The sequence below is a fragment of the Ceratotherium simum genome, chromosome 3 (assembly GCF_057802395.1).
Source record: "Ceratotherium simum simum isolate JZ-2026a chromosome 3, ASM5780239v1, whole genome shotgun sequence".
Taxonomy (NCBI): Eukaryota; Metazoa; Chordata; class Mammalia; order Perissodactyla; family Rhinocerotidae; genus Ceratotherium; species Ceratotherium simum.
Window position 1 is genome coordinate 92802702 of NC_141902.1, and position 20511 is coordinate 92823212.

At 39.9% G+C, this 20511-nt stretch overlaps 1 protein-coding gene across 2 annotated transcripts in view; it reads left to right on the top strand.

The window, feature by feature from the left end:
• The first annotated feature begins 4320 nt into the window (after positions 1–4320).
• TICRR (TOPBP1 interacting checkpoint and replication regulator) overlaps positions 4321–20511 on the top strand; it is a 41134-nt gene continuing 24943 nt past the window's right edge. Inside the window, exons 1-7 of one of the 2 annotated variants that reach the window (XM_087428926.1) lie at positions 4321–5089; positions 9187–9466; positions 10430–10668; positions 12859–13093; positions 14086–14215; positions 17525–17664; positions 18458–18676. In XM_087428926.1, the coding sequence (XP_087285052.1) occupies positions 4427–5089; positions 9187–9466; positions 10430–10668; positions 12859–13093; positions 14086–14215; positions 17525–17664; positions 18458–18676 (1906 nt within the window). In that variant the 5' untranslated portion in view covers positions 4321–4426. The remainder of the gene's footprint in view (positions 5090–9186; positions 9467–10429; positions 10669–12858; positions 13094–14085; positions 14216–17524; positions 17665–18457; positions 18677–20511) is intronic. The other variant, XM_014788644.2, reaches the window with a different exon arrangement.

Consider the following 20511-nt stretch of genomic DNA (forward strand, 5'->3'; position numbering starts at 1 on the left):
ATGGTCAGTGGCTTGTGTCAAAACTTGCAGAATGGGTGAAAGTAGTTTGAAAGCAAATACCAGAGACAGTAGTGGAGCACTCTTTTGAGAAATGTTCATTGCCAACACTCCTGATGGCAGAGAGAATGATATTGTGTGAAAAGATGGACACTGATGAGTGAATTGAAAACTGATTCAGAGGAGTGAGATTCTGAATGTGAAGAAGTTTTAGGAGTACTTTAATTAATTTTGTTAATTTTCTCTTTGTCTTTCATATAAGAGTGATAAGTAATTTTTTAAAATTATGTTTACAGAAATCTAAAGGAGCTTTTTCAAATATAAACCAAAAAATTCCAAGTGATTAGAAAGCACTGGGTTACTGCAATTGGCTGAATGTTTTCTCTCTTTCACTGTGACATAAAATAATGGGTATCTTGAGCCAGCCCTGATGGCCTAGAGGTTAAAGTTCGCAGCGCTCCGCTTTGGCTGCCTGGGTTAGGTTCCTGGCCGTGGAACCACACTACTTGTCTGTCAGTAGTCATGCTGTGGTGGCAGCTCACATAGAAGAACTAGAAAAGGGGCCAGCACGGTGTGGCGCAGTTAAGTTCACTTGTTCCACTTCAGCGGCCCAGGTTTCGCTGGTTAGGATCCTGGGCGCAGACCTACTTACCGCCCATCAAGCCAAAGCTGAGGCGGTGTCCCATATAGAGGAGCTGCAACTCTACAACTACGCTACACAACTATGCACTGGGGCTTTGGGGAGAAAAAGGAAAAAAGAGGAAGATTGGCAACAGATGTTAGAGCAAATCTTCCCCTGCAAAAAAAAAAAGAAAAGGCTATCTTACAATCTCTATATTGTTTTACTGGTGACAAACTACAAAAACTCAGTTAAATGTTTACCTTCTCTATGAAATCTCTGCAGAACATTGCCTAGTACATAGTAAGTACTCAATAAACTAGCTATTGCTATGATGATCATATTCTCCAGTGGGGGGACCGTAGGGCCAGTTTTTCAGTATTTAACTGGTAGTTCAGTGCCTTAGCCATTTCTTTGGTAAGATTAAAAAAAATTAAAAAGAGACATTTCCTATTTATCTCTAATGCCTACAGTGTGGCAGTTCCTTTACCTGCCTGGTGCCTAAGGCATGGAAAATCTCCACCCATGATAAAATTCTTCTCACACTCTCCCCCTTCCCAGTCCAGTGTTAGGGTAGCATATCTGGCCACCCTAACTCACTGTGATGGTTTCTTTTGGAATAGTTTCTTCTTTTGGCAATACTAAACATTCAGTTTAGCGTTAAATTATCGCTAAAGCATTCCATGCTCTGTTGCTTTTAATTCCCTCTAGGGTCAAATATTAAGGCTTATTCTTCTTTTTACATCCATCCCTCACTGCCACTAACAGTAGGCAGATACACAATAACTTTTCACTAAATAAAAGTGTACAAGGAAGGGAGTGAAAGGGAAACACATATTAAACAAACAAACAACCTTTAAGGGAGATTGTTGATCTGGGGAGGGATTGTTGATCTAGGGAGATTACATAGCCAGATCTCTGTCATTGTTTTAAACAAAGACCTGACCAATCAACTTGACTCTTAAAAAGTGTTCTGAGTCTTTCTTTAAGAAGCTTTTCAATCTAGGTTGCAAGCACTGTACCCTGGGAACTTGCTTTCTGGATTCTGAATTTGATTCCATTTGTGGTTCTGCTGTGTATGAAATCATGGAGAAGATTCTTAATTGCTCTGAGCCTCAGTCTCCTCTATTTGTAAAAGAATGAGCTTAATAAAAACTCTCAAGAAGTGAGCGTGGAAAATAAGGGAGCAAACTCCTGTCTCAGGGCCTTTGCACTTGCTGTTCCCTCTTCCTGGAACCCTCTTCTCCCAGCTGTCCACAGGGCTCTCTCCCTTCTCTCCAAGGGTCTTTTTTGAAATATCACCTCAGTGAGGCTTCCCTGATTATCCCATTTGAAATTGCACAACCCTACCTACTCCCTATCCCCTTTTTCTGCTTAAATTTTCTCCACAGCCCTTAATAAAAGATAACATATCTTTTACTTATTTATTTTGTTTATTATTTGGCTCCCCCTACTGGAATGTAAGCTCCCTGAAGGGAGGGATATTTATTTACATTGTTCCCTGTCATGACTATTTGTTGAATGAATGATAAACAACACAATAGGCGTGGAAGTTTTTAACAAGTGCCAGGCACACTAAGACTAACAAATGTTTTTTGCTCTAAAATGACAGTGGGTGGATCAGGAAATGTTTGTTTTATTCATGGACAAACTACAAAATATCAGTGGTGGCCTTTCTTGAAACAGCTGGCTCAGAGAATCTCACAATGGGAAGGAAATTTAAAGGTGGGCCAGTCCTGAGAGAGAGAGTTTAAATTCTTCTCTGCTGTTACCAATAATAATAGAAACTGCTCCCATCTAGACTCACAGACTTCTCTACACTTGAGGATTCTTCTATTTGCAACACGAGGATTCTTTTTATTCATTGAGGATATTTCCCCCTGAATGTAAAAGTAATATAGAAATAGAGAATTGTAGAAAATTTAGAAAATGCAGAAAAGAATAAAAAAAAATTTTTTTAATTACCATAATCTCATCACCCAGACACAAAGACAACTTCTGATACACAGTATTATCTTAACAGTTTAGAAATATACACGTAGATAGAAAATTTGGAGATCTCACTGCATGTGCTGTTTTGCAGTCTTTTTTTCATCTAACATTAAGTATAAAAACATTATTTTAAAATGCTGCACGGGGTGGCCCCATGGCTTAGCGGTTAAGTGCACGTGCTCCGCTACTGGCGGCCCGGGTTCGGATCCCGGGCGCGCACATATGCACCGCTTCTCCGGCCATGCTGAGGCCACATCCCACATACAGCAACTAGAAGGATGTACAACTATGACATACAACTATCTACTGGGGTTTTGGGGAACAAAAAAAAGGAGGAGGATTGGCAATAGATGTTAGCTCAGAGCTGGTCTTCCTCAGCAAAAAGAGGAGGATTAGCATGGATGTTAGCTCAGGGCTGATCTTCCTCACAAAAAAATAAATAAAGAAAAAGAGGGGCCGGCCCCGTGGCTTAGCGGTTAAGTGCACGTGCTCCGCTACTGGCGGCCAGGGTTCAGATCCCGGGCGCGCACCGACGCACCGCTTCTCCGGCCATGCTGAGGCGGCGTCCCACATACAGCAACTAGAAGCATGTGCAACTAGGACATACAACTATCTGCTGGGGCTTTGGGGAATAAAAGGAGGAGGACCGGCAATAGATGTTAGCTCCGAGCCGGTCTTCCTCAGCAAAAAGAGGAGGATTGGCATGGATGTTAGCTCAGGGCTTATCTTCCTCATAAAAAAAAAAAAAGAAAAAGAAAAAGCTGCAAGGGGGGGGCGGGGGGCGGGGTGGCCAGCCGGGTGGTGTAGTGGTTAAAGTTCAAGAGCTCCGCTTGGGCAGCCTGGGTTGGAGGGTTCTGATCCGGATGTGGACATAAGCACAGCTTATCAAGCCATGCTGTGGCAGACATCCCACATATAAAATAGAGGGAGATGGGCACGGCTGTTATTAGTTCAGGGCCAGTCTTCCTCAGGAAAAAAAAGGATTGGCAACGGATGTTAGCTCAGGGCTAATCTTCCTCATCAAAAAAGAAAAAAAAAAGCTGCACTATGTTCCTCTTGGGGATGTACCACACCTTAGTTAATGTTTCCCATTCAAGCTGCTTCCAATTTTTCTCAAGTTACATAAACTGTATAAGGTACACACGTCTTTTATCTGGATCTCTGATTACCTTCTTCAGAGGAACTCCTATAAGTTACTGGGGCAAAGGGAGTGAACTTTTAATTTTTAATAATTGTTTCTTAAATTACAAAAAATTAAAGCCTTCACCATCGGATTTTACTCCATAGAAAGTCTAGGGTGTCTTCAAACCAGTTCGATTCAACCATCCCAAATTCCCTTCCGCTACTGTTTTCAAGGTCTTAAGTAAACGTCTCCCGGCAGCCGGCACTCACGCCTGAGCATAATCGCCCAAACGCTGGTCTCCTTCCCCAAAGTGAAACTTCATGACACGGCGCCGAAGCACCATCTCTTTAAATTTTAAAACGAGGTCTCAGGCCAATGAATGTTAAGTTTCTCCCGGAAGATGGCGCCCCGCCCACAGTCACGCCCTTCACCAATCAAGGAGAGGTGTCCTCCACCGCCCTTCCAATCAGCTTCAAGGATGGAAGTTGCTCACGTAACATACGTAAGGCAAGTGACCAATCGGAGCTGATCTTGGGAGTTGGCTCCGCCAATGGCAGCAGCTCTTGGAGAGCGCGGGAGCGTTTCGATCGGGGCCTCTGAGGGAAGCAGTGAATGGCGCTGGTTCCCTGAAGCAAGGGCTTAGGGGAGAGCGGCGCGGGCCCCAGCCGGAGCCCCGGGGCGGCGGCGCGGCCGCCATGGCCTGCTGTCACAACGTCACGCTGCTGCTGGACACCGCGGGAGGCGCCGCCGGCCAGAGCCCGCTCCGGCGGGCCGCCCTGCGCCTCCTCACTCACCTGAGCTGCCGATTCGGCCTGGCCAGGGTCCGCTGGGCCTTCAAGTTCTTCGACTCGCAGGGGGCGCGGAGCCGACCCTCCCGCGCGTCTGACTTCCGCGAGCTGGGGGCCCGCTCCTGGGAGGACTTCGAGGAGGAGCTGGAGGCCAGGCTCGAGGATGGCGCCCACGGCGGCCACCTGCCGGGCCCGACGCCCAGGGCCGCCCACACGCACGGCGCGCTGATGGAGACGCTGCTGGACTACCAGTGGGACCGGCCCGAGATCACATCGCCCACGAAGCCGGTCCTGCGCAGCCGGGGGAGAAGGCTGCTGGACGTGGAGAGCGAGGCCAGGGAGGCCGGGGGCGCGCTCGGGGGCTTTGCGAACGCCGTCTTCCTGCTGGCCCCCTGCCCGCACTCGCAGAGGGAGCTGCTGCAGTTCGTGTCCGGGTGCGAGGCCCAGGCCCAGCGCCTGCCGCCCGCTCCTAAGCAAGTCATGGAGAAGCTGCTGCCCAAGAGAGTCCAGGAGGTCATGATCGCCCGGAAGGTCACCCTGTACTGGGTGGACACCACAGAGCGGAATAAGGTAAGTTTGTAGTGAACGCCGGTTTAGCGCACGGTGCTCTCCTGGGTAACCGAACTTGCGGCGTGTGCAGAGCAGCCCACAGACCCACAGTGACGCCAGCATGACCAGCGTGCGTCCCTTCGGCAGGCAAGTCCTGTGGTCACAGATAGGGACAGTCTTCACAACAAAATAGGTAGTCCTTGGTAACTGCTACGTCGAAGCGTTTAAGGGCCTTCCCAGACTATTTCTCCCACCCACGACCCATATTCCAGCATACGGAAGCCGCCTCCGGCTGGTCGACAGGCTGGACCGTTGTTTTGCGCTGAGCTGTTCAGTAGCCTGGAACGCCAGTGCTCTCCCTTCTCATCCTTTAAGGCTTTGCCCAAATGGCTGCTACTCAACCCCCACCTCTGAATTTCCACACACTCCGTGTGGCACTTACGCTTTCTCCATTGTGTTCAGGTGTGCACATCTCTCACCTTCCATCTAGTCTAAAACACCTGGAAGGCAGGCCCCAGGTCTGACGTGTCTTTGTGGCTCCTGCAGGTGTGTATCAGACATTGTAGGTGTTCAGTAAATATTTGTTGACTAAATGAATAAATTCTTGTGTACTTACAGTCCCGAATGGCTAATTTGAATTTTTGTTGAGGCCATGGGGCCCCCGCTCCAATTAAGTGTGGGGATAAGTATATATTTTTACCTTCACCATTTTCCTCCTGTCGCTTCATTTAGTCAACAAATGTTCCTTGAGAAGCCGCTGCATTGGGTGCCTACTACACTGTTTTAGCTGCTGGGGATGCAGTGGTCAGCCCAAGTGGAGTTTACTTTCTAGGGGGGAAGATAGATTAAACTGATAAGATTAACAGCATAAACAGATAGGCAAGTAAGTGATAGGATTTCAAATAATGCTCTGAAGAAAAGAAAGCTGGGGAAGGGGCTGGGAGTGGGGCAGAGGAGGTAGAAGGGGGTGGCTATTGTATACAGGGTGGTAGTCAGGGAAGGAAGGCCTTTTTGAACAGAGAATTGAATGGTGAGGGAGGAATGTGAAGGTTGGGAAAGAACATTCCAGGCAAAGTGAAGAGCAGGTGTAAAGATATGAGCTTAGTTTGTTTCAGAAACAAAAAGGCAAGGAATGCTGAGACCTAGTAGGCAAGGACGGGCCTAGTAGGCAAGGGCGAGTGCAACAGGAGAGGAAGTCAGAAGGCAGGAGAGGCCCATCTGTAGGACCAAGGTAGTAGGTGCAGATTTTGTTCTAATTGATGGGGGGGTGGTTTAACCAGGTGGAAGATGTGATGCCACTTATTGGAAATACATGTCACTAAACTAGAAGTGAGTTAAATTGCAAGATTACAGATGGAAAATGAGCAGATAATTAAATAATGATATGGTGTGTTCAAATTTCCAACATGCTCTCATACAGAGCTCAAAAAAGCCGTAGCAAATGCAAAATAAAGCAGCAATGGCTTGTCAAAGAAGAAAGGGAAAGGACAAAAGTGTTTAAGAGGATGGTAAACATTTGATGGAGAAAATGGAATCCTAGAAATTAAAATTTGATAAGGCAGCAAATCCAGTGTAGGACACAACACACAACATATAAGTGCTCGATTTGGGGTAATTGATATCACATCACATCAAAGACTTTGTTCTGGAATTGTTTTATATCAAATGCTGGCTAGAAATAAGTCTGGCAGACGGGGCTTCAAGATTCTTTTTTCAGAAGAGCATTAAAATAAGTTGGTTAATTGGATCTTTTTAAAAATCCCTTCCAGTTCTGATGTTCCACCATCTGAGGGGATAGGTCTTCTCTGAGGCTTCCCTTCTCACATCTGCTATATTGTTTCCCCCAAGAAAACGCCCATTAGATGATCTTTAGCTTTTCTGGAATTTTTTTGTCTGGTGAAAATCTATCTTTTCCTATTCTAAATTCTCTGTCCAGCCACGCTGTGGAGGCAAAAAGGAGCCTTAGGCCCTGTCCTTGGGGAGCTCTCTGTACAGGGGTAGAGAGAAGGGAAGAAGAGAAAATCCAGGACCTGCCTTGCGGAGCTCACAGTCTGGGAAGTAGAATTGGGAGAAACAACGTGGACTCGCAGATGGGGAGGAGGGCTTCAAGCCCACAGAACTCTTGCAAAGATATAGGATAGAAGGGAGCAGAGGAGACCCCTGGCACATTTTCGACTTTATGCCTCTGATTTATTCAACTTATGTTTCTTACATACCTCTAGGTATGCTGGGTGTACTTTTACTGAACCAGACAAATGTGGTCCCTGCTTTCTTGGAGCTTGTGGCCTAGTGGACCATTTATAAATCCCCACATTTGAAACTACTATTAGGACGTCTGTCACTTATCCTATAATATGCATAAAAATGGAAAATGTAACCATGCTCTATATACTGGTTGTAGTTTTTTTAATCCTGTGCATATATTACGTTTTAATCAAAAGTTAATGTCCTTTTCAACTCTTTTTAAAGTTTTACCTTTCATTTGATAATCAGTTTTTTTTCCCCTGGCTGGTCCTCTGGCTGAAACAGTTTCAACAATTTTTTTGTTTAACATTCTCTCCCATAGCAGTGAACACAGGCATGGACACATGAGTGGTAACAGCAAATATTAATTGATTAATCGATTATAGCATTTTCCAAGCTAGTATGCATAACTGAAAAAAAAGTTTCACAATACATTGTTTTTCTTCATTACATGTGATATTTTCTATTCTAGTTTTTTTCTTTAATGCTGATTATAAACCGCTCAGTGCATCCATCCAAGTCCATCAAAGGGTCACAACCCTAACTTTAAAAGCACTATCCAAGACAGTCCTTGATTCTTGCACTGGTCTATCTTTGCCTTGCCTGTGCCCTTGGGCACTCTTATGCCCCTCTTTGAACTTGAATATAATGGAAGGTTTGGAGATGACCTAGAAGACTTCATATTCACATACAATTGAAGGTTTAAGGTTGTTAACTCCCCTGTGGAGTAGGCAAATCAGCATGATAACCATGTTCTAGGATAGGTGCTCCTCCTTCATGTTCCCATAGTACCTGAATGTTGTCATGTTGTATTGTGATTCTCAGTTAAATATTTCGTGTTATTGCTGTTTTACCCACCCCACCCCTGACTTTAAGATCCTAGAAGACAGGGACTTGGTCTTACTCGTTCATGGCACATAAAGATTGCTTAATAAAAGCTTGTTGAAAGAAGATGAATGAAGAGGCAGCTTATGTGTGAAGGGATGAGGAATGGCTTTTACAGAGAAAGCAGGATTTAAGCTAGATGCTGAAGTATAATAAGCATCTAGTTGGTGAAAAAGGAAGGGTAAGGTGCAGGAAACAGAATCAGCAAAAACACGGAAGCATTATGAAATGTGGTATGTTCAGGAAACAGCAGATGGTTCAGTGTGCCTGGAAGGTAGGGATGGGTGTTTGGAAAGCTTGTTTAGGGTTGTGAAGGGCTTTATGGCTATAGTGAAGAGTTACTTGATCGTGGAGGCAGTGGGAAGCCCTTCAAAGTTTTTAGAGAAGTAGCATGATCAGATGTATGATTTGGAAGGATACTTGTTAGAGCAACATGGAAGAAAGATTAGAGGCGGAACATAGACTTTATAGGCTACAGTAGGAGTCCAAGGGAGAGATGATGAGGGCATTTGTGAAAGCAGTGAGGATAGGACTGAGAAGACCTCTTTGTTCCCTACAGTCCTGTGGGGTGGGCAAGTCAGCAATGATCTCATGCCTCACTCCCATGATACCTGGCCAGTGTTGTGTTGTGTTGTGTAGGACAGAATTATTTCTATTCATGAGTCATGGTTTTGTATTCCTTCTGCCTCTAACATTTTGTGATGTATCCCCAGCGATTTGCATCACTTCTGTTCCTTGACAAAAAAATAGAATCCAAGTGCTCTTTTCACTAAGTGGACACTTTCTTGAAGGCATATTATGTAGTAAATATATTCTTGGGCTGTAGAGTAATGGGACGCTGGCCATTATTTGTGTTTGGCTTAACAAATACATCAATTGTGTAATTTGATCCTTTAGGTATCAACTTTTATCTCTCCTGATTTCCCTTAGCTTTATTTATGAATGCCTACTTTACCATAACCTGAGGTTCTTTGAAATTTTTATTTCAGTTGTGGGAGTCCCCAGACCACCTCGGGTACTGGACAGTGTATGAACTGCTCCACCATGTAGGAGGCACTATCTTGCCTTATGCAACTTTCAGCCAGGATTTCACAAAAGCAAAGGAGACACTGCTCCATAGTGAAAGAACGCTGTCTTGTGAACCTCACCTCTCTTCCTGGATTTCAACTGTGCCAACTGATTCCACTTTAAACTGTTTGCTCTATAATTCTCCTGAGTATGAAGCCTCATTTCCATCGATGGAAGGAATGTTATTTCTCCCTGTCGAAAGTAAGCAAATAATATTTTGGGGAGCTTTTTGGTCACAGTTACATTCATTTCTTCAAGGCAGGCCCATGCTTTTAATTTCTTTAGAATTTCCAGCAGCCTAGGCACTCAATTAATGCTTGTAACTGAAAGAATTAAAAGATGTCTAAGGAAAATCAGAGATACCACAAGAAAGGATTGAACTCTGATGTACAACTGACAGCCTTGTATGAAAAGAACAAGTGAATGATTTTAAAGAGTTTCCTAAGTGTTTGAAAAGAAGGATAGTGTTGTTCAAGTGCCCAAGCTGAGTAGTAAGATTTCATTGCCTCATAGGAGAGATTGATAAACTGAAGACCATAGAGAAACAATGATTGACTAAGAGAAGAAATATGAAATTAGTCAACAGAAGCTGAAAATGGTGCTGACAGGAAGAGCCAGCATGTTGGAACCTTCATAAATTTGCTTTACCATATGATTCACTATATAATGAATCTCATTTCTGAGCACATTATGTATTCACACAGATGTATTCATATGGAACTATGTAGGGATTTATGCATAAAACTATGTTATACATTATGTGCAGTTTAAGGAAATTTCAAGAGTAGTTTTGTTTAAGTAGTTCCATTATACACAGTCTTTAAAATTTAACCTCCTCAGAAGATATGATGCACTGTATTTTATGGATTTAAGAAGTGGTATCTTTTTTGTAAGTAGTGAGAATTGCTTGACTACTTATTTCTGAGTCATAATTATTGAGAAGTTCTGACATCAAGTCATGCCCCTGTAATTCCGTTCACATATAGCTTTTCCTGTAGAACTAAATGAACTTGCTGGAATAGCCTGTTGGCAGTAGAACGAGATGTGAACTAAGTGACAACACTAGTACCTCAACTGACAATCTCATTTTTTCTTCTTACTATTAAATCTATCTTTAATAACTATTTCTTATATTAGAATTTTAATATTCTTTATTTCTAATAGGCAAAGAGATTCAAGAAACATGGGCAGTCACCCTAGAGCCCTTGGCCATGCATCAGAGACATTTTCAGAAACCAGTCAGAATTTTTCTAAAAGGCACAGTGGCCCAGTGGTTTCTCCCAATGAGCAGCACTGTGGGCACTGACAGCTGGATGCTACACAGTCCAGAGGAGAACAAATTGTCTCAAAGGATGTCATTTCAGCAGCTAGTAAGCAGGCTGGCTGCTGATGAGTTACATCTGGTAGGTATCTTCTACATGCTAATTATTCTTGTCTAATAACACATTGGTAAAGTGAAATAAGTGCACTTATGAAATGCCAAGAGCTGCCCTACATAATACATGCATGCCTTGTTTTACTGTGCTTCGCTTTGTTGTGCTTCACAGATACTGCATTTTTTACAAGACCCTCCACCAGAAAAAAGATTATGACTCGCTGAAGGCTCAGATGATGGTTAGCGTTTTTTACCAATAAAGTAGTTTTTAATTAAAGTATGTACGTTGTTTTTTTAGACATAATATTATTGCACACTTAATAGATTATGGTATAGTGTAAACATAACTTTTATATGCACTGGAAAACCAAAAAATTTGTGTGACTTGCTTTATTGCGATATTCGCTTTATTCTAGTGGTCTGGAACCGAACCTGCAATATCTCTGAGGTATGCCTGTATAGTCTCAGTGAAACTGATGATACTTTTGCAAATAATATTGTCTATATTATAGCATCATTACAGCAATGCTCATTAGTGAAGAAACAGTTTATAAATTGCTTGTACCTTGAATCCACTTAAGTTAAATTATATTCACATAGGAAGAAAGGCTGTAGGCCAAATGGAATGATTGTGTTAGGGTGGTAAAGTGATGGGTGATTTCTTGTTATTTTTTGACTATTCTATTATGTATTTATTACTTGTATGATAAATACATTTCATTTTTAAAAAGCCACTACACTATAAAATTAGGTATAATAGTGTCTAATAGTTACATAAACTTAGAAATGTCTTCTGAAAGGGAACACATAGATATCCAGATTTGATTTAAAGGTGATGGTTATTTTTAAACTTCCAGAAAATTCCTTACCTTACTTTGTCTTTTGCCTTTGTAACCTCAGAAGGTGTCTATATCCTATTGTGAAACATTCTAGAGAAAAACTGTGTAGTCATCTGAACAGATGTTGTTGTAAGAGTTGTATGCTCCGATGGAAAGAGCACTGGGCCGGGGTGTCAGGTGATCTGGATTAGATCTCAGCTCTGCTGCCCACTGTGTGATCTGAGTACTGTCATGCGCCGCTTAATGATGGGGCTATGTTCTGAGAAATGCATTGTTAGGTGATTTTGTCATTGTGCAAACATCAAAGAGTATACTTACACAAACCTAGATGGTATAACCTACTACAACCTAGGCTTTATAGTACTAACCTTATGTGACCACTGTTGTATATGTGGTCTGAAATTGACCAAAGCCATTGACCACCGTTGTTATGTGGTGCATTACTGTAAATCCCTTATGTCGTAGTATTGCCTTGTGGTTAAGAGCATGGGTTTTTTTTTTGTTTTTTTTTTTTAAGATTTTATTTATTTTATTTTTCCCCCCAAAGCCCCAGTGGATAGTTGTATGTCGTAGCTGCACATCCTTCTAGTTGCTGTATGCGGGACTCAGCCTCAGGATGAACGGAGAAGCGGTGCCTCGATGCGCACCCGGGATCCGAACCCGGGCCACCAGCATCGCAGCGCGCGCACTTAACCGCCAAGCCACAGGGCCGGCCCAAGAGCATGGGTTTTAAAGACAGACACACTTGGCTTCTGCCTCTTACTAACTAGGTCACCTTAAACAGGTTACTTAGGGGCCGGCCCGGTGGCATAGTGGTTGGGTTCGTGCACTCCACTGCAGCGGCCTGGGGTTCACAGGTCCAGATCCCAGGTGCAGACCTGCACACTACTTATCAAGCCATGCTGTGGTAAGCGTCCCACATATAAAGTAGAAGAAGATGGGCACAGATGTTAGCCCAGGGCCAATCTTCCTCAGCAAAAAGAGAAGGATTGGCAACAGATGTTAGCTCAGGGCTAATTTTCCTCACACACACAAAAAAAAACAGGTTACTTATTCCTCAGCCTCAATTCCTCCTCTGTAAGATGGGGATAATAATCACTTTTACCTGAGTGGTTGTGAGGGTTCAGTGAGTTATAATAAGTGCTTATTAAATATTCTTGGTAACCTTAGGTTTTTCTTATTTGTAAATTGAGGGATTAGGATTATATGATCAGTAAGTTCAATTCTAGCTCTAATACCCATCAAGTCTATCTTTTCCACAGTTTTCTCTTTTATATTAATAATCATTAGGGAAACTATCGTTCTGTCTTTTACTAAACTACATTCTTCTTTAGGCATATGACAACAATATGTTCAACTAATTAGAACTTCTCCTGTAGGTTGCCGATGTGGACCCTGGTGAAGGCTGGCCCCCTATCACTGGAATTATTTCCCCCCTCTCTACCAATACTACAATTCTCACTGTGTTCCGCACAGAGGAGGCTGAATTTCAAAGACATTTTCTCCAAACAGTTGTGGAAGAGAGCCCCCAGGACACAGCGTCCCTGTTTTCCGATGTTATGGATGGTGTATTGAATCAGATTCACAATTCACTTGAAGATCCTGCTACTTTTGGTAAGCTTCTGAACCAATAACTAACAGAGTCTAGGGCAGAGGTTTACAATCCCTTCCAGCATCAGAACTTTTTTCTCACTATGCTCTTAGTAGAACCCCAGTATGGTGTAAAACAGATAAAAGCATGCTACCATACTTCAGGCAATTTAAATCATCATAATTTTTAGCAGTCTTGAAGCACTTCTAAGACCAAAGTCTTCTGTGAAAACAGTTTGAAATTAAAGGTATAATATGAAACCTGGTTTTTAATATGTTTAATAAAGACTGTAAACCGTCCTGATTCTGTCTACCTTCTGATTCGTTGCATTGTTACTAATATGATACAAACCTTATTTATGCTAGGTAGATATTTTTATAAATATAATCAATTTGATATTCCCTCCATTCATTTATTCAACAGATTTATTGAGGACCTGCTACATGTCGGGCCTTATTCTATGCATTGGTAATGCATCAGAGAACAAAATAAACAAAGGTCTCTGTTCTCGTGGAGCTTGCCATCTAGTCAGGGGAGACAAGACAAACTAAATAATGAAATTATATAGTATATTTGAAAGAGATAAGTGCTATAGTAATAAGGCAAGAAAAAAGGAATGGAGAGTGTTAAGGGGTGGGAGGGTTGCAATTTTAAACAGGCGTTGTTGAAAAAGTAATATTTGAGCAAAGGCTTGAAGGAAGTGATAGGGAGAGAACATTTTGGTAGAGGCATCAGGAAGTGCCAAGGCTCTGAGAAGGGTGTGTGTCTGGTGTTTTGAGGAACAGCAAGGAAGCCTGTGTTTGTACATTTTTGGAGTAGCGTTTTTCAGAGACGATGCAGACCTGTTGGAGTTGGTGGTGCAGATGAAGGAGTGTTGTTAACAATGCCGCTTTGTATGTCCTTTGGAAGAATACTGTCAGTCCAAGGGAGGAGCAAGTGCTTGGTTTCTCTGCTTTGTTTCTAATGCCTCTTTTCCTTTGCTTCCTCTCCCATCTCTGCTCCTTTTCCCCTGTAGCTCCTCCTGTTCCAGAGTGGGCCCAGCAGGAGCTTGGCCGCACCACTCCCTGGAGTGCAGCTGTCTTAGAGAAGTGGTTTCCTTGCTCTAACCTTAGTGGCGCCAGTTCAGATTTGATGGAGTCATTTGGGTAAGACTTTCTTATTTCTCTGGGTAGTGATTATTGAAATCAGCTCTCAGTTATCTGCATGTGGGGTTTTTTTTTTAACAGACCACATTTTCTAGGTATAGTCCAATAATACTAAAAACTAATTACAAATGGAAAGTATTGTTTAATGGGTATAGAGTTTCAGTTTTAGAAGATGAAAAGAGTTCTGGAGATGGTTGGATGTGATGGTCGCACATTATGAATATACTTAATACCACTCAACTATGTACTTAAAAGTAGTTAAGATGATAAGTTTATGTTATGTATATTTTACCACAATAAAAAATTGGAAGAAATTAATTGCAAAAATAAAATGCTCTCATATTATGGATGTCAGAAAATATTTAGTGTTCAATTTCAATGAAAAGGAAAAATAGCAAACTTGTATAATGCAGCTAAATTTATACTTAAAGGAAAATGTATAGACTTAAACTATCTTTTAAAGAAGAAAGATTAAAAACCAATTAGCTAAGTCTCCAACACAGGAAATAATACAAGAGAGTAAACCCAAAAAGTAAAGAAAGAAAGCAATAATAAAGATAAGAACAAAAATGAATCAAATAGAAAACAATCGAAATCAACAGAAACAAAAGATGATTCTTTGAGAAGCCAAATAAAATAGAGTAATCTGTAGCAAGATTGAGCAATTAAAAAAATAACAATATTAGAAATGTAAAAATATAGCAGAAATTCAAAACGTTATTAAGAGGTATAGTCGAGGTTTATTTTTTCCATACATATATCCAGCTGTTCCAACACTATTTGTTAAAAAACATTCTTTTTATCATTGATTTATTGTGGCACCTTTGTCGAAATCAGTTGACCATCATTGTGCAGGTCTATTTCTGGAAAGAATCTAGTCCAGAAATTACATTAATACCACATTGTCATGAGTACTGAAATCAGGTAGTCTTAAGTCCTCTCAACTTTGTTTTTTGTTTTTTCTTTTTTTTCAGAATTGCTTTGGCTATTAAGATCCTTTGCATTTCCGTGTAAATTTTAGAATCAGCCTGTTAATTTCCACAAAAAAAAGCCTGCCAGCATTTTTGACTGAGAGTACATCGAGTCTATAGGTCAATTTGGGAGGAATTAACATCTTAATAATAATGAATCTTCTGATTCATGGACATGGTACAGCTCAAAAGGGCTAAGAATATAACAGGTGCACTTTCTCCTATGAGATAGCAGAATTTACCATAAAGCTCTAGTAAATAAAGCAGTGTGGTATTGGTATAGACCAATGGAACAGAATAGAGAGCCCAGAAAGTGACCCCCACACTCCTGTGGGAGCTTGGCACATGACAAAGGCAGCAATATAAAACAGCAAAGAGAATAGGCTATTCAATAAATGGTGGTGTAACAATTGGCTATCCAGAAGAAAAAAGATAGAAATTAGATTTCTACTTTATAGCATACACAATAATAAATTTCTAATAAATTAAAAATCCAAATGTGAAAAGCTCAACTTTAAAATTGTAAGAAGGAAAAACAACAGGAGATCAGGCTAGGAAGGGATTTTTTAAATAAGACATAAAAAATTCAAACCACGAAGGAAAATATATGACTATAATGAATTTTAAAATTTCCATATGATGAAAAAGATTAGTCATAGACTCAGATAGCTATAATCCATATAACCAACAAAGGGTTAGTGTCCAAATTGCACAGAGCTCCTAAAAATCAATTTAAGAAAAGACAAGCAATCCAGTAGATAATTGGGCAAAGAATGCAAACGAACAATTCACATGAGGAAATTCAACAGAGCAATAATTTGGAAAGATACTCAGTTCAGGCAAATGGAAATTAAAACCACAATAAGAAAAACCCACAAGATTCTATTTTATACCCATCAGGTTGTCAAAAATTAGTAAATCTGATAATGGCATGTAGGGAAACAAGAACACTTTAGATGATAGAAGTATAAATAGTTACAATCATTTTAGAGTCAATTTGTATTCCTAGTAAAGCAGAAACTACATACTTTTTATGACACCCAGCAATTCCACTTTTTGGTGTCTACCTTAAAGAAATTTTTGCACAAACACAAGGAGATCTACACTAGAATGTTCACTGCCAGTCATTAAAAGTGAAAAGGTGGAAAGAACCAGGTGAGCCTCAGCAGGGAAATGAATAAATTTAAGTGTGGTATAGTTATACAGTAGAATATTGTATATAGATTTAAATTCAGTATAGATTCAGTAAAGCTAAATAAACTAGAGCTATTTATATGCACATGAAAAATATGTTGAGTGCAGAAAGATGTATATCATTTATGTAAAGTTTACAACATATAAGATAGCAATTGATGTTAGTTTTGTTGCATATGTATGTCTCTGTAAATAAGATACACACAAATTTAGGAAGACCTCTGGGAGGAAGGATGGGAAAAGATTAGGTGGGGCTTTCTCTGTGTCTGTAATGCTTAATTTCATTTAAAAAAGATCTGAAACGAGTATGGCAAACTTTTAACAAGTGTTTAATCTTGGTGGGAGGTACATACTTACCTATTTAATAATGCTCTCTCTATTTTTTTGTGTATTTGAAAGGTTCATAAGTTTTTTAAAAAATGGCAAACCCTCCCCGTTTTTAAAGGAAACATGAGCACACTTAGGGAGAATTAGTCTGCTTCAGACCTACTGCATGTATGAGGCTGATAGCCCCAGCAGATTCAAATAATGTCACCATAACTTTCTCCCTTTTTAAATCAGATGATATCAGATAATGGGTGATAGTGAAATACAAATAATACATTTTGAAAATTATACTATTTTTGTAATTTCCTTAGTGACTGATATTTGGCTTTAGGTAGAAAAGCATTTAATAACCAATCATTCCCCTGCCCTACTTTCTCCCCTTCTCATCAATCCCAAATGAGTTTACTACAATGTGAAAGAATTATTCAGAAGTTGTCGTGATACTTATTATACTGTATTACATCATCTTTATATACATTACATTAAAACTTATGGACACTGAGTAAAAAATAACTGTGGAAGCCCAGAAGTGAAGTAGTTGCCATAATTAGGCATGTACCCTAAGACATGAAGAATCTTTTAAGTCAATACTGTATGTAATGATTAATGGTTTTGTGAACAAGTAGCTTCTGCCCCTGAATTTGTTCAAATCATAAATGAAAGAAGAAACATTTTCCCTCCTGAGAAAATATATTTTTAAAGGCATCTTGTGGGGACATCTTTGGATTAGCTTTTAAAAGGATAATGAATTTTGTTGGTTTTTAAAGCATTTTGAAAAATCAGAATTTCAGCTTTATGCTAGAGATCTTGTTCACAGGTTACTGCGGGCTGCCTCATCTAATAAAGAAGAGTCTTCCAAAACTGAAAGTGAATTAACACATTGCCTCTCCGAGCTCTACCAGAGAAAGTCTCGTGAAGAATCCACTGTGTCTAGTCAGGAAGACAGCAAAAAGAAACGTATGCACGTAGAAATGCTATTTCTTAAGGCAGTTTTTTTTGAGACTGTATGTTTTAAAAGATTGACATTCCCTAAAATGAGGTTGAAATGGTAACTGAATAAAGAAGGACAAATTCTTGTATTTCACATTTGAAAACAATTACATTATTACAATAGTGATAAAAGAAATCACCCACAATCCTACCTTCTTAATGAATAAACCATTTTCATCTTTAGTTATAACAAATTTAAATACAACTTTGCTGCTTAAAAATATCTGTTCATTTGCTACCTTGCCTTTTTGGTTGCTATTCTACCTCATTGCTTAACAAAATTTACAAAATTCTTACGTTGTTGAACATGTAGATTGTTTTCAGTTTTTATCATTGTAAATAATACATCATGCATATGATTTATTCTTTGGGTGATTTCCTTAGCATAAGTTTCCAGGAGCAAGTTACCGTATCAAAAAGTAGCTCTTGATGCAGACTGCTAAATTCCCTATCAGAATAGTTATATCACAACCTGTGACCTTTGGGTAACACCAAAATGAGTCTGTTTGGCATTTGTCTTATGTAAAAATCATCTAATCACATTCAGATGTTTAGTTCCTAAACTTCAGTTAAAAGAAGAGCTCTCTTTCTACCTTTGTTGTAGGTAGAAAGAGACTTAAGAACTAATTCAGCTCATTCTGAAAGGATAAACTTCATTTCAGTATTCTTTCACAGAATATTTAATTTGAATTAAAGTACTTCTTGAGTTCACAGAAGTAAAAGTTATTTTGCGTTTCTTCTCATGATGTCGTTTTGATAGGAGGTATCCCTCGTACTCCAGTGAGACAGAAGATGAACACCATGTGCCGTTCCTTAAAGATGCTGAATGTTGCGAGGCTAAATGTGAAGGCTCAGAAGTTACATCCAGATGGCAGTCCAGATGCAGTTGGAGAGAAAGGGCTCCAAAAGACAGCCAGGGGAAGAATAGCAGATAAATTGGAAAGTAGAGGAAGGACACTAAGAAGTGCTAAACCTAAAGGTATGCCTCAATTTCATAGCATTTTGGTGTCTAAGTCCATGTTTTCTCTTTTATACCCTCATATTTTTATAAATTTTAATCATATCCCTCAATTAATGAACACTTATTGAATATCTACATGCCCAGAAGTGTGTCATGGGAAATGCAATAAAAAGAAGATAATGTTCTCTTCTTAGATTTATGATCCAACTACAAAGATAACTATAAGAACATATATACATTGATGTATATATAATATATATAATGAACTAATAAAACTAATACATGAGAGAGCCAAGAGTCTACAACAGAAAATACTTGGTCATTTGGGAAGTAAAGTCATACAAAGCATCACAAAAGAGGTCAGTCTTGGGCTGGAACAGGCTAGGGAGGCTTCTCAAGAGCCAGTGGAGCCCAGGCTACACTCTGAAGAATGAGCAGAGTTTAGAGGGCAGAAAGGTAAAAGAGCATGCGAGATGGGCGATTAGCATAAGCACAGTCACAAAGAAGAAGGGCCATGGCTTGGCCATAGGACAAGTGGTTAAAGAAGTTTTATACATTTATGAATAAAGGGAGAGGGGAAATGTTCGTGAGTAATCTAGTGTGAGGTTATTGAGATGTTTCAAAGTTGGGCAGAATTATTTCGTCCAGTAGCTGCTATTTTCCTATTTGTTCTCTTTTCTTTTTTTAAAAATAGATTGAATTACAGTATGTTTCTTATTTTCAGGGTACATTCTTAGCTCACACTGACAGTGCCAGTCCTGTGGGATGATTGTGACAATTGCTTATGAACTCTGGGCAATAATTGCGTGATGTCATCTTTGAGTTCTTTTAAAAATACTGGAGTCAAAGTTTTCTGCTCCTTTAAAGATTGTTTTCCTGTGGAATTCTAGATCCATAGGTGATAATCAATTTGAGTGAAACAACATCTTTAATGAGTTAGTAAAGGTATAAGAATGTGGATGATACATTCAAGAGAGAGCAAAAATAACAGTATGTACTCAAGACAGTGTGGTATTAACAAAATTTCAGGACTAGATTATTTCTAGAAATGTTCCTGCACAACAGTGGTAAATTGATTTTTGACAAAGTTGCCCCAATAATTCAATGCAAAAAGGATAGTCTTTTCAACAAATGGTGCTGGAACAACTGGATATCTTTACGGAAAAAATGAACCTCGACCTTAAACCTCTTAATAGTATTTTGAATTTCTGCTCCATTTTTTCATTTCTAATATTGTTTATTTATGCATTTCTCTTTTTTAATTGCTCAATCTTGCTATAGATTTCTCTGTTTTATTTGGCTTTTCAAAGAATTGTCTTTTGTTTCTGTTGGTCTCTTGGTTTTTTTCCTATTTTATTCATTTCTGTTATCTTTATTATAGCTTTCTTATTTTTTGCATTTACTCTCTTGTTATTTCTTGTGTTGGACCCTTAGCTAATTGGTTTTTAATTTTTTGTCTTTAAAAGATAATTTGTAGGGCCGGCCCCGTGGCTTAGCGGTTAAGTGCGCGCGCTCCGCTGCTGGCGGCCTGGGTTCGGATCCTGGGCGCGCACCGACACACCGCTTCTCCGGCCATGCTGAGGCCGTGTCCCACATACAGCAACTAGAAGGATGTGCAGCTATGACATACAACAATCTACTGGGGCTTTGGGGGGGAAATAAATAAATAAATAAAATCTAAAAAAAAAAAAAGATAATTTGTAAATTTTCCTTTAAATATAAATTTAACTGGATTATACAAGTTTGTATATTCCGTTTTCCTTGATACTTAGTTCTAAATATTTTCTGACATACATAATATAAGGGAGTGTTTTATTTTTGTAGTTAGTTTTTAATATTTTTGGACTGTGCAC